This window comes from Spermophilus citellus (assembly GCF_964194105.1).
Source record: "Spermophilus citellus genome assembly, chromosome: 18".
NCBI classification, from domain to species: Eukaryota; Metazoa; Chordata; class Mammalia; order Rodentia; family Sciuridae; genus Spermophilus; species Spermophilus citellus.
The window spans coordinates 59,497,643-59,509,581 of NC_138200.1; the positions used below are offsets into that span (position 1 = coordinate 59,497,643).

General features: G+C 36.7%; 1 protein-coding gene across 1 annotated transcript in view; it reads left to right on the top strand.

The window, feature by feature from the left end:
* CNTNAP4 (contactin associated protein family member 4) overlaps nucleotides 1-10,723 on the top strand; it is a 242,231-nt gene extending 231,508 nt beyond the window's left edge. The window contains exons 22-24 of the mRNA XM_081275674.1: nucleotides 3,513-3,731; nucleotides 4,057-4,128; nucleotides 8,396-10,723. Coding sequence (XP_081131800.1) covers nucleotides 3,513-3,731; nucleotides 4,057-4,128; nucleotides 8,396-8,589 — 485 coding nt within the window. The 3' untranslated portion in view covers nucleotides 8,590-10,723. The remainder of the gene's footprint in view (nucleotides 1-3,512; nucleotides 3,732-4,056; nucleotides 4,129-8,395) is intronic.
* The last annotated feature ends 1,216 nt before the right edge of the window (nucleotides 10,724-11,939 follow it).

An 11,939-nucleotide genomic window follows, 5' to 3' on the forward strand; every position in this document is an offset into this window, starting at 1 on the left:
TTTTTCCCCAAACTAAAACATTCAACTGGAAAGAATGATCTTTATGATCAATAAGTAAAAAGCATTTGACCCACACAGAAAGAAGCCCTAAATGATAGAAATCAGGATGGGAAATAAAGTACAAATGTACAAAGGAGACTTCATGTAAACAAATGTCACTCTAGAAAGATCAAAAGGGGAGAGAAAACAATTGTTGCTTGCATAGTCTATGAAATGTTCTAGGCTCAATAAAAACTGTGGGTACAGAGTGAAGGAGCTCACCATGTTCTCTGCAGAACAGGGAGAACAAACACTCACCTAGGAACCATCCAATAAACATGACAAAATCACAAGGAATCTTACAAATTTTGAAAAAGAAAGAGACAGAAGGTATGGTAGTAATATCCATAGAGAACCAGGTAAATAGGACTGTGAAAAGAGTCATCCCTAAAATAAACACACTGAAAAATAACCTAATCCATCAAGATAATTTCCTGTTCCAGGTTCCTCCATCACTTGGGCCAGTTTATTTTCTTCACAGTATTATCGCTCTTGGAAATTCTCATTGCGTTTCTGTTTCTATGCTTATTATCTGTCCTCTCTCCTAAAATGCAAGACACCTGAATTGCAGGGAATTGGTTTCCTGTCTTTTGCTCTGAAAATAGTAAACACTAGCTCACTGTCAAGTTTTAAATTTTAAGTTTCAAGTTTTAAAGGTTTAGGTTTTTGCATGATAATTTCTAAGTGGGGAAGGTGCATTTGGTTTGTAAAAAATATGATGTTTCAAAATATACCTCATGCCAGATTTTTTAAGGGATATGAATTTTGACTCTTCCATTTTTTTTCAGCTCAAAAGGTAAGATTATTTTAAAAACCTCTAGAAACGTTATTCAACATTTGCACCTTGTAGAAGAAATGGGAAAAAATGCTATACTGATTATGTTACTATTATATTTCTTTTTTTTTAATTTTTCATTAAGTTTAAAAAAAATCTCCCCAAACAAGAATGCTGTCATTCTCTAGAATATATGTAAGTTTGAATGTGCAGTTGTTCTCTCACGTTGATGGGGTGTTGGACATCAGGATCCACAGATACTCAGTTGCCTTTGTAGACAGTGGCACAGTGTTTGCATTTGACCTATGTACGTCGCCCATGTACATGAAATCATCTCTATGTTACTTATGGTACCTAACACAGTGTAAATGCTATGTAGACATTCATTATACTATATTGTTTGGGGAATAATGCACAATAATGGTCTGTGCTTGTTTAATACAGACACTCTTTTTTAAACAAATATTTTTGGTCAAATCTGTGGATGTGGAACCCACACGTACAGAGGGTGAACTGAGTACCCAATCAAATGAGCAGCTTCTGTGATAGTGGACTATTATATCTTTGGTTCTATCTACATGGTGTCCCTATTAAACAGCACAGATGGTGCATATCAAGGGCCAATCACATGCTTCAAAAGCTCCCAGTTGTGTGTGTGTGTGTGTGTGTGTGTGTGTGTGTGTGTGTGTGGCGGGGGGCAGAGTAACCTTCCCTCAGGGTTATCCTTATTTAGGGAGATAGGAAAGCTGAAATAGTTGCGGGTAGGAGTGTCAGACATGGCCCCCAGAACTAGAACACCTGGGCCTGAATACCTGTGTTCTGAGTCTGTTCATGCAACAGCAATACATATATAACTACTTCTTCTGTCTCTGTTACAAGAGCTAGATACGTGAAGCCTTTCCGCAACTGGTGTTGAGATTTTCCAGGTTAATGACCACACATTTTTCAGTATGCCTAATTAAGAAGGACAAGGCAAACTCTCTGGAAATGATTAAAGCCCCCACAGGAAAGAGATGCAATTGCTCTAATCTTACGTTTCCTTTTTACAGAGAATGACTCTCACAATACCAAACATTCCATCAGTATTTTTGTCATTAGGTATAAGATGTGAATAAAAATGGTTTTTCTTCAAAATCCTTGATATAATAAGAAAAGATAGGTTCAGTCTGAGTTAAGTTCTCCAGGGTCACTTAAAAACTATCATCAATCCCAGAGGCTTGGGAGGTCTCAGCAAATTAGTGAGGCCCTAAGCAACTCAATAAGACCCTGTCTCTAAATAAAATATAAGAAAGTGCTGGGGATGTGGCTCAGTGGTCAAGTGCCCTTATGTTCCATCCCTAGTACCAGAAAAAAAAAAAAAAAAAAAAACCTAGCATCAAGCCAAAAAGAAACCCAAAACAAAATGAAGATAGACACTGTGGAAGATACAAGCTCAGAGAAGGAATTAATATTGCAACCATAAAGTGTATCATAAACCAAAAAATCTATGGTTTCATGCCCAACAGTCCTGGAGTCCAGCATCTAGTGCCAGTGACTATAGAACCACAGGCAAATTGTTAACATTCTGGATCCAAGTGTCACATCTGTATGATCAGAATAAAATACTCATGTGGCTACTATAAAATTGAAATAATAACATAATAGCCAATCCCTTAGAACAGTGCCCAGCACATAATATGTACCTAATAAATACTTAATATCTAATGTATTATTATTTTTAAAGAAAGACAAAATGTGAATTTTGACTGTGTCTACATATGTGCAGGGTAAGGGAGAGTAAACCTGCTGTTTTGTGATCTTTTTGGATGGATGAATGCATGGTAGTCTGATAATATTATAATTTTGTAAAGTCTGCAATAAATTCCCTTTGTCTAGATTTTATGCTTGCAAAACAACTGGTTTTGACATATTCTTAGCTGTCAAATTATGAATCAATATTCTGGCATTTAAGCCAATCTCTGTTCTTGAGCAGTCCAATGCTTTCTTTAATGTGGGAGGAGGTGTTATCTGTGGAGGGCACAAATGTATTTCTGAGTAACAGTCTTTCATTAAAACATAAAGCACAATGAGGTATGAATGTTTTCAGGGCTGCACCTAATTAAGGAGACATCCCCGTCACTTTGGAGGATGGCCCTACCACATAATTTTATCAGTCCCCTGGCATGTCTGGGTGGGATCAGCAAGTATCCAACTGGACCACATTGGCAGGCAGAGCAGCTGGTAAGGGTACCCCCAGGGCCAGCATTCTCACTAGCTTCTGTTATTACCATGGGTTAAATCTCGAAAGCTGAAGAGAAGTCATTTCTAAATCCAGGACACCTCTCGGCACTGACTGCAAGCCCTCTCATAAATACATTTTAATGATCTGTTTTTAAATTTCAAATATTATGACCTCTCATTAGTTCATAACCTGACCTCTTCTTCTTAGGGAGCCTTTAATTATTTCCAGAGAATTTGCTGGATCATTCTCAATTAGCCGGACTTACAAGTGGTTTTTATTAACCTAGGAAATCTCCACAGTAGTTGTAGAAAGACTTAACAGACCTAATTCTTTTATTAAAGATAGAGGACAAAGAAATTTTGGTAGATGTATATTTAATGCTATTTCATTAAACCCCCGGAATATTCATTTTCTGTGTCATTGCCCATTTTCACTTTTCGTTATTGTTAATATCCCGGTGTGTCTTTGGCTTTACAGAACACAGTGATGTGGACCAGGAGACGGCACTGGCTGGTGCCCAGGGCTTCATGGGCTGCCTCTCTGCAGTGCAGCTCAGCCATGTGGCCCCTCTGAAGGCTGCTCTGCATCCCAGCCACCCGGCCCCTGTCACCATTACAGGGCATGTGACCGAGTCCAGCTGTGTGGCCCCTGCTGGCACTGACGCCACATCAAGGGAAAGGACCCATTCATTTGCAGGTGAATTAAGACTTTCTCCCTACCCCATCACAAGCCCAGCTTGTCCATGGGTTTTGAAAACTTCTGATTATGTTGTTTTGCTATATTTTCAAGACGGGTTTCTAGAAAGGGCTTTTTTTGTTTGTTTAATGTTCAGTTCTCTGTCGCATTTCTTTTGTATATTCTTATTTGTTGCAGTTGACATTGTTTAAATTAAAAATTCACATGGATGCCACAGTCCTCTCTAGCATTCTGGCCTAGCTTAACACATGAACGGAAATTTTCAAACTTTGTTTCTTTGGCTTAGCAATATGACCCCTGTCCCTTTTTTGTGCTTTAACTGCAGATCATTCTGGAACAAAGGATGACAGAGAACCCCTCACTAATGCAATCAAAAGTGACTCTGCAGTAATTGGAGGTAATGGGACATGCGGATGAGCTCTTCCTTGGTTCTTTTTTTTAATATTTATTTTTTAGTTTTAGGTGGACACAATATCTTTATTCTACATTTATGCAGTGCTGAGAATCGAACCTAGTGCCTCGTGCATGCCAGGCAAGCACTCTACCACTGGGCCACAACCCCAGCCCCTTCCTTGGTTCTTACTGTCATTACTAATAATGGTAACCATGTAGACGCTCTCTATGAATAATCTACACCCATCACTAAGGATGTCAGGAAGGCAATGGGATGGGCACTGTTTGTGCTGGATTGTCTTTTAGAATCTTCCTAAACACTTGGCTTTCTTGGAAACTTTCAGTATAAATAATTGACAATTTCACTGAAGCATCACACTCAAAGAGCAGTTGCAAAATGGTAATAATGAATGTTATTGAGCTTGAAAATAGCCAACTGCAAGCCCTCAGGGATTCTGAATATATCTGAGAGTATCTTTTTTTCTTTGAGTTTTTAGATATATCACTGTTTCCACCAAGGTTCATGTAGAAAGTAGGAAAACCAACATTAGAAGCACATATCTAGTGTTGCCTTCATGCTTGATAGAAGGGCTGTTTGCATGATGCAGACGCTCCTATTGATGAAGATTACACCCAGTTGTATTTTAATCACATACTAGCTTGATGGACTAGAAGTGATTAGTAATTTTAAATTAGAGAATTAGCAGAAAAACTCTTAAAGTATATCTCCCTGGTAAAGTGACAGCAGATTCTCTGAGATATAATTTATTCAGAACTAACTCCAAAAATAAACCTTTTTTCTTCTTGATTAATGCTCTTAAGAATATTATTAATCAGATTATTGAAATGTTAAGTAGTTTAGCTTTTCTCCGCAGTCTGAATGTAATATGGACATACAGAAGTAAATATGCTATTGCATAGCCACATGATGTGATTATTCTTATATTTTAGCAACTCACTGGGCTTTACTAATACTTAATCCACTTGGATCTATTTTTACATCCCTAGCTATCTAGACTTGAGTTTTCTTATAGTAGTTAGGATTTTATTTAGAAGCAAAAATACTGGTCAAGTATTTCTGACCATTGCTACTTCTATTACTTTTTCTCTTTCTAAACTTAATGATGTATAAATTAAAGATACATAGAGTAGAATCCCATTTGATCATATGAAAAGCCCCCCAAAATTTTTGAGTAGTAGTTAGAATAATTTGTAGTTAATAGTTATAATAGTATGTCTGAGAGTAGTATATTTTACAATAAAAAACTCACTTAAAGCTATAAGATTTATCATGTGCTAACATTTAAAAATAGGATTCCTCACCAAGCAAATTATCTCAGTCTCATGATAGCACTCTTTCCATGCATTTATTTAGTATAGATATAGGTAACTATAGATACCATGACCGAAATAAGTCTAGGGCACGGTAGAGTCAAGCCAATGTTAGAACAAGTGCTCAATCTTTAGACTATTATTGTTGCTTTGGACAAAGGTCATTTACAAGAATTACAGATTTAAGGAGGAAATGTGCTATAATTCATTGTACTGTCATCCAACAGCAAAAATAAATTATATTTTAAATGTGAAATTCTCACTTACCTCATATGCATATGGCAGAGAGAGATATTATAGAAGGGTTGTCCTTCGAGGGTTCTCCAGAGTCCATGAAACCAGCTCTCAACTTTGCAGGGACAGGGACTGAGCTACAGAAATAGAGCAGCTGGTAGTGGCCATCTAAGCTCAAAGGCCTCATCTGGACCATGTGTAATTTATCTGCTAAATCACAGTGTATCCTCCTCCAGGGTGTTATTCCATCTGTACCATTGCCGTACAATTTTTGCCCATTGTCTATTATCATAAATTGCAACCACTGTGTAACTACAGTTATCCACTTAAGCATTTTCTAAACAGGCTAATTCCCCTGTGTTCTACATCCTACATGATCCTTCTCTTCCTTTAACAAACAAACAAACAAAAAAAACAAGGGTGGGTAGTAGTAAAAGATGGGAGAATAAGACATCTAAGGTAGTAACCCAGATGCTGTGGGGTGTTTGGCCAGGCTACCTAGATGTGGATAGACAAGGTTTAGACAGACAGAAAGCTACGATTATCCCTCATGAGAACAGTCCCATACAGACCTTTGGATGCAACATCATAGAACACAGCAGTTGGCTGAATTTTATACAGAATATTTTGTTTAATTGTTATTTTTTTATTTCATTTAGTATAACAGGTGAGATCAAGATTTTTCTTAGGCACAATAAGACCTGACATAAAACTTACTCCAGATAAAAGGAGATAAAACATTTCAAAAATAATCCCTGATTTGACTGGCTGGATGCCCCATCTGGGCCAATGTAATAGTGACATTTACTCTATAATTGCAGTGGGTTGCTTTCTGTAACACATTCCATTGAAATTATTCAAATCTCTCTCCTTAAGTCAGAGGCTTTTAAATCAGACACAGACAGATTTGTAACAACTCCACTGTTTTCCTGAGACATAAACTATGAATAACAAATGGATATTTTGATTAAAATTATTCTTTACTAATATAATTAGTAATAGCAAAAGTAGTCATACCCATTAGTAAGCTATTCAGATTTCATGTACCTAAGTCTGTTATCCCATTGGTATTATATTAATTGCAACCTTTCTCAGGTGAGGTTGACCTAGCCAAAAATTGGCTTGCCAATATTGTGATCTACCATAGAGAATCTGGTTAGTAAATAATCTGCTTTGGAGTCTATTGTGACTGATAAGAACCTTTGCATCTCTGACTTGAATCTATTACAGTTGCATAGTATACATCTACTTTATATTAGAATGGAATCTTAATTTTGCAATTTGAGATTTGATAAGCATTGCTATTTTCATATACTTATTTTTATCTGAAAACCTGCATTAGTTGATACCTCCACTGATCTCATCAGAAAAGCCTTTAGATATGAAGGAACTATGAAACTCATGGTGATGGATGAGTTTTCTAAATTCTGTTTTATTTATTTTTTTAATTGTAAATGTGAATTTTATCATTAGCAATGTATACTGTGAGTTGTCTTTCTGGAAGTGACAGATCAACTTCATTTGGGAGAAAATTTCCACCAGTTATCCATACCTGAACAACCAGAGTTTGCCTGTTGGTTATTCTTTAAATAAAAGTGGTGTTACATGCAGCACAGAGAGGCTTGTTCAGATCACAACTCAGGCCTCCACGTGGTGTGGTGTTTTCCTGGAGACAGCCCGTTATCCTCAGAGTACCCCTGGAGAGCATTGTATAGATTTCCCATTTCAACACACAAAATGTTAAAAAGACTTGTAGTCAAGGGATGAGATTCAGTACACTGAGCAGCATTTACTGCTTCACCTAAAGCATCCTTATACATATCTGGCTTTTGATTGGCAGCGTGAGATCTTCTACATAATAAATTCAATGACTATTATTATTCTTGAGTATCCATGCCTTCATTTGCACTAAGTACCAGGGATTCGATCTAGTTTCATTTTATACCATCAGTGGAAATTTCAGCACTGTGAAAATGGCATCTCAGAATAATCCTAAGATTGCCTTTTTACCTTTTGGGTCCCTCCCCCTAAGTATATTAAGGACTCCCCCTGCCACCTCAGGGTTCAAAGGACTACAGAAGATTACAAGACTTATCTCTGAGGACTACAGACCTAATGCAAAGCCAGGTTGATAACTACAAGCATAGTGAAAAATCATAGTGCTTAAATTTTTTGCTTAGAACAAGAAGTTTCAAAACAATATTCCTTAAATGGAAGTGATTGAAATGTATCCTTATATTCAAATCTGTGTTTATTAGGATTATTCATATACATAATCTACTCCTGTTATTCAACAGTATAACTTCATCCTTACACATTTAATTATAAAAACTTTAGACTCTTTTTCTACTTAGTATTATTTTGTAATTTTAGAACAATTAAAACCTGTCCATAGGAAGTGGCCACATGGTATAAGAGTTATCTAGGTTACACTTTTTGTTAAATACGAATGCACTAAGTGAATCCAAGATGATGTGCATTCGGAAATGGAGGTGAACCCACAAGGTTGGCAGAACTCAGAAGTAAACTCAATATATTGTGATACTGCTGGAATCAGAAAGTTTTCTTATTTCCAATTTATATAAATAGAAGCTTGATTTAAGCAGCAAATAATTTTTATGAGGACTTATTATGCAATGAAGTCAACCCAGTTCCTTTCCTGACAAAAATTCTGACTTTATGTTTCTCTTCTCCTCTCTTTCTAGGTTTGATAGCGGTTGTGATCTTTATCTTGCTTTGCATCACTGCTATAGCCATTCGCATTTATCAGCAGAAAAGGTTATACAAAAGAAACGAGGCAAAAAGGTCAGAGAACGTAGAGAGTGCTGAGGCCGTTTTGAAAAGCGAGCTTAACATACAAAATGCAGTCAATGAAAATCAGAAAGAGTACTTCTTCTGATTGATGGGCAGCTGCCATCTCATGATAATTAGGACGGTCTGTTCCAATAGCCAGGGGCTCTCCATGGACAAGAACTGTTCTTACACTGAATGTACAGGCGATGGATCTGCAGCACTACCCTCTTGCCATGTCCAGGCTCTGGATGGCTCCAGGGGACCTCCTCCAGCGACAAGCTTCTCGTAGCCATCATCCTATGTAGCAAGGACCTAGATCTTGCTGTTAATTTTCAAACGTTCTGATATGATCTAAAACAAGCTTATCTTGCTTCATGACTACGGTTTTTCAATGTGGAACTCTAGCCCTGGTCTCCTTAACTATGTAATACGTAAGTTTCATTAGAGATTACAAAGAAAATCGGACTGTGATGACCTTGCTTTATTCGAGAACATGCTGCGTTTGCTTTTGTCTCCCTGTGGTGTTGTTCCTAGACCTGGAAATGCTTCTAAGATCCTCTTTGGCTGGTGTTTGCATCTGTAGTGGCCAAAAGTATATAAAGCCCCTTTGCCTTTTTCTGTGTTACATTCAATACATCGATAGTCCTGAAAAAATGTTTTATTGTTCTTTGCTTGTCCATATGGCTCTTTTTCTATTTGATGCAATGATTTTGAATACATTCAGTTGTGAGTGTCAGACTTTAACACTGAACATACAATTCATATGTAAAAAGACTCAAAGAACAGTGGTTGTCAGAATGTGGTGTGTTACCTTTAGAAGTTTTCGATTTAATTTGTTGTCATTGTTTAATGGTGACAGTAGTTAAGACCCCGATAAATTCCGATCTCCCAAAGAATGTAAACTGTTTTCAATGAAACTTGTTGATATAAAAAAAATTATTAACACAGCAAAAAAGTATTTTTTAATTACAACTGTAATACCTCGAAGGAAATATACTACTGAGAATATTTTCCCCAAACCTTATATCCGTTTTTTTTGTACGTTTATCTTTGTGTTTTTCTAAAGTTTATCACCAGTGTTTCTTTGATCTCCCATGACTATATTCCATGAAATATTATTAGAGAAAAGAGAAATCGAAGCCTAGTGCTACATTCTCCTTTCTAACACATACAACCCTTCAGGCATAAATTTTGCTGTGTGCTGACCTCCAGTACACAGTTTCTGCCATTTGAGCTGTGACTGTGCCCCCTTTTCTGCGCAATCAGTAGACTAATAAAAGAATGTCCGCTATAAGCAGGGAGAGTGTGTTGAATGATCAACGCTTAACTGTCATTATATAGTCACTTCTTATCCAGGGTGACAGTTAATTTCTCAAAAAGAATCCATATAACCCACTGACTAGACCATTCTGAGGAGAGCATATACATGCACTAGGAGATCAAAGAATTACTTACAACCTTATAGAACTGTTACAAGAGTTAATTCTGAGGCTCTGTAACCAAGATGCTAACTGTCTTTGAATTCCATAAACCAACTAAATAATAAAGGCACTTTGCTTTTCCTGCTCCCACCTTCAAGTGCCTCCAAAGTGGAAATTAGATTCCTTAGTTTGTGTGCACCATGAATTTGGAAAACTGTAAACTCACGAGGACCGTCACCTTATTTTCCATGTTTTCTTTGTTAATTCTCCTTGAAAACCCACCCATCTTTCCTCATAGCATATATCCATATTGATGTTTCTGTAAATGCCTGACTGAATCTTAAGGACCCGAATTAAGGTAGTAGTTTATGAAGGACCCGTATTGGTAAATGGCATACCTTTTTGTTTGTTTGTTTGTTTTCCTTTGAACTGAAGGTACTGTGGTGATAAGGGAAGGGTCTCATATAGAAATGGTGGTATTTGTTTGATGCGAAGATGAATGCAGCCATCGTCAGAGCTCTGAATCTTTTCTGAGTGTTTGTTTTATTTAGTAGCAGTATTAACCTTGCCAGTCGCTGGAATGTGGACAGGTTTATAAATGGTGAAGCCACATAGTCCTCTGTGGTGTGCACTGCTAGAAACTGCAACAAATGGCACTGGTACATTGTATGCCAACAAAATGCATTGGAACGTTGTATGCCATGACTTGATTCCCTGATTTGTAATCGATTCCTTCTTTTTTTCTTAATAAAATGCATTTTTTGAAATAAAATGCAGAATATATTTTAAGAGATGTTGTAAAAAAGTTTAAAAATAGGGAATTTTACTGGATTTTTTCCCACTTCAAGCAGGAAAAAGACATGTGGATGTTTGCTTTTTATTTTAGTGTGTGTGTGTGTGTGTGTTCAAATCCTTTTGATAGATTTTGTGATTGTTGTGAATCATTAACAAATGCAGTTATTATGTACTTTTCCTTTTAAATGGACTCCCAAAATGAAAGAAATGTAGATAAATGTTTCCTAATTAACAAGTGAGTCAAATTACAGTAGATTTAAAGTTTTGCCAGAGAATAATGATTTGGCTGTCAGCAATTGTTTGTGGAAAGGTTACTTCGTATTTAAATTGAATGATGTCCTTTTTATTCTCTTTTCTTCTTTCTTCTCCAGGGAGCTTGGCCAGTGAACACGGTATAAATATACACATGTTATATGGAGAAATACTGTGTACCCTTCTGTGATTTAAAACTAAAAAGAAAACTTTTTTTTTGTGTGTGATTTCAAAAGAATGAAAACAATATATAATTATCATCACCACTTTAAGGAGACGTAGACTTTCCAAATCTCATTAAATTCAAACGTGCAATATGCAAATAGAATGCAAAAGTAGCATCAAAGGCTTGCCTATATGAAATGGGGATATCAGTGGGAAACGACATGTTCATTTTATATAGGAACCAGGCTGCTGAATGGACCTTGTCCATCCTGGGGAAGAGCTAGTTTTAATTCCATTCCCAAGTGTTTCTCTTTAAATCACATTTAAAACATTCTTTAGATGTTGGGTTTTTTAAACAAAACAAAACAAAAAATACAGCAAGAAGCAACCAGACAACCATCGGAGAGAAGTCAATCATTTAAAATTATCTTTCATTAGGTGGTATTGTCTTTTAAGATGTCAGAATGACAACACTCCTCATGGGACAGGAGAATACTGATACCCTATTTAATACGAACAGCTCAGTTTTACAGATGGAAAGTCTCAGAGGCAGAATGTGAATTGCCATTCCCAAGAAGACAGTATCAGTGTGTATGTTGTGAAGCTAGTAGTCACCGTGTCCCTTTTACTCCACGTATGTATTGATCTCAGTGTTTCTAAGAGCTGGAATTTTGACAATTATTTAATGCTATAGAAAAGCCTGAAGAATCTTGATAAACCTTCTTGTCCAGAATGACCTATAGTTCTAGATCTTATCCACGGCCTGTTTTAAATGAACATCAGCCTTTATTTGACAGGCCATTGCCTTGATAGAGTTGACTTT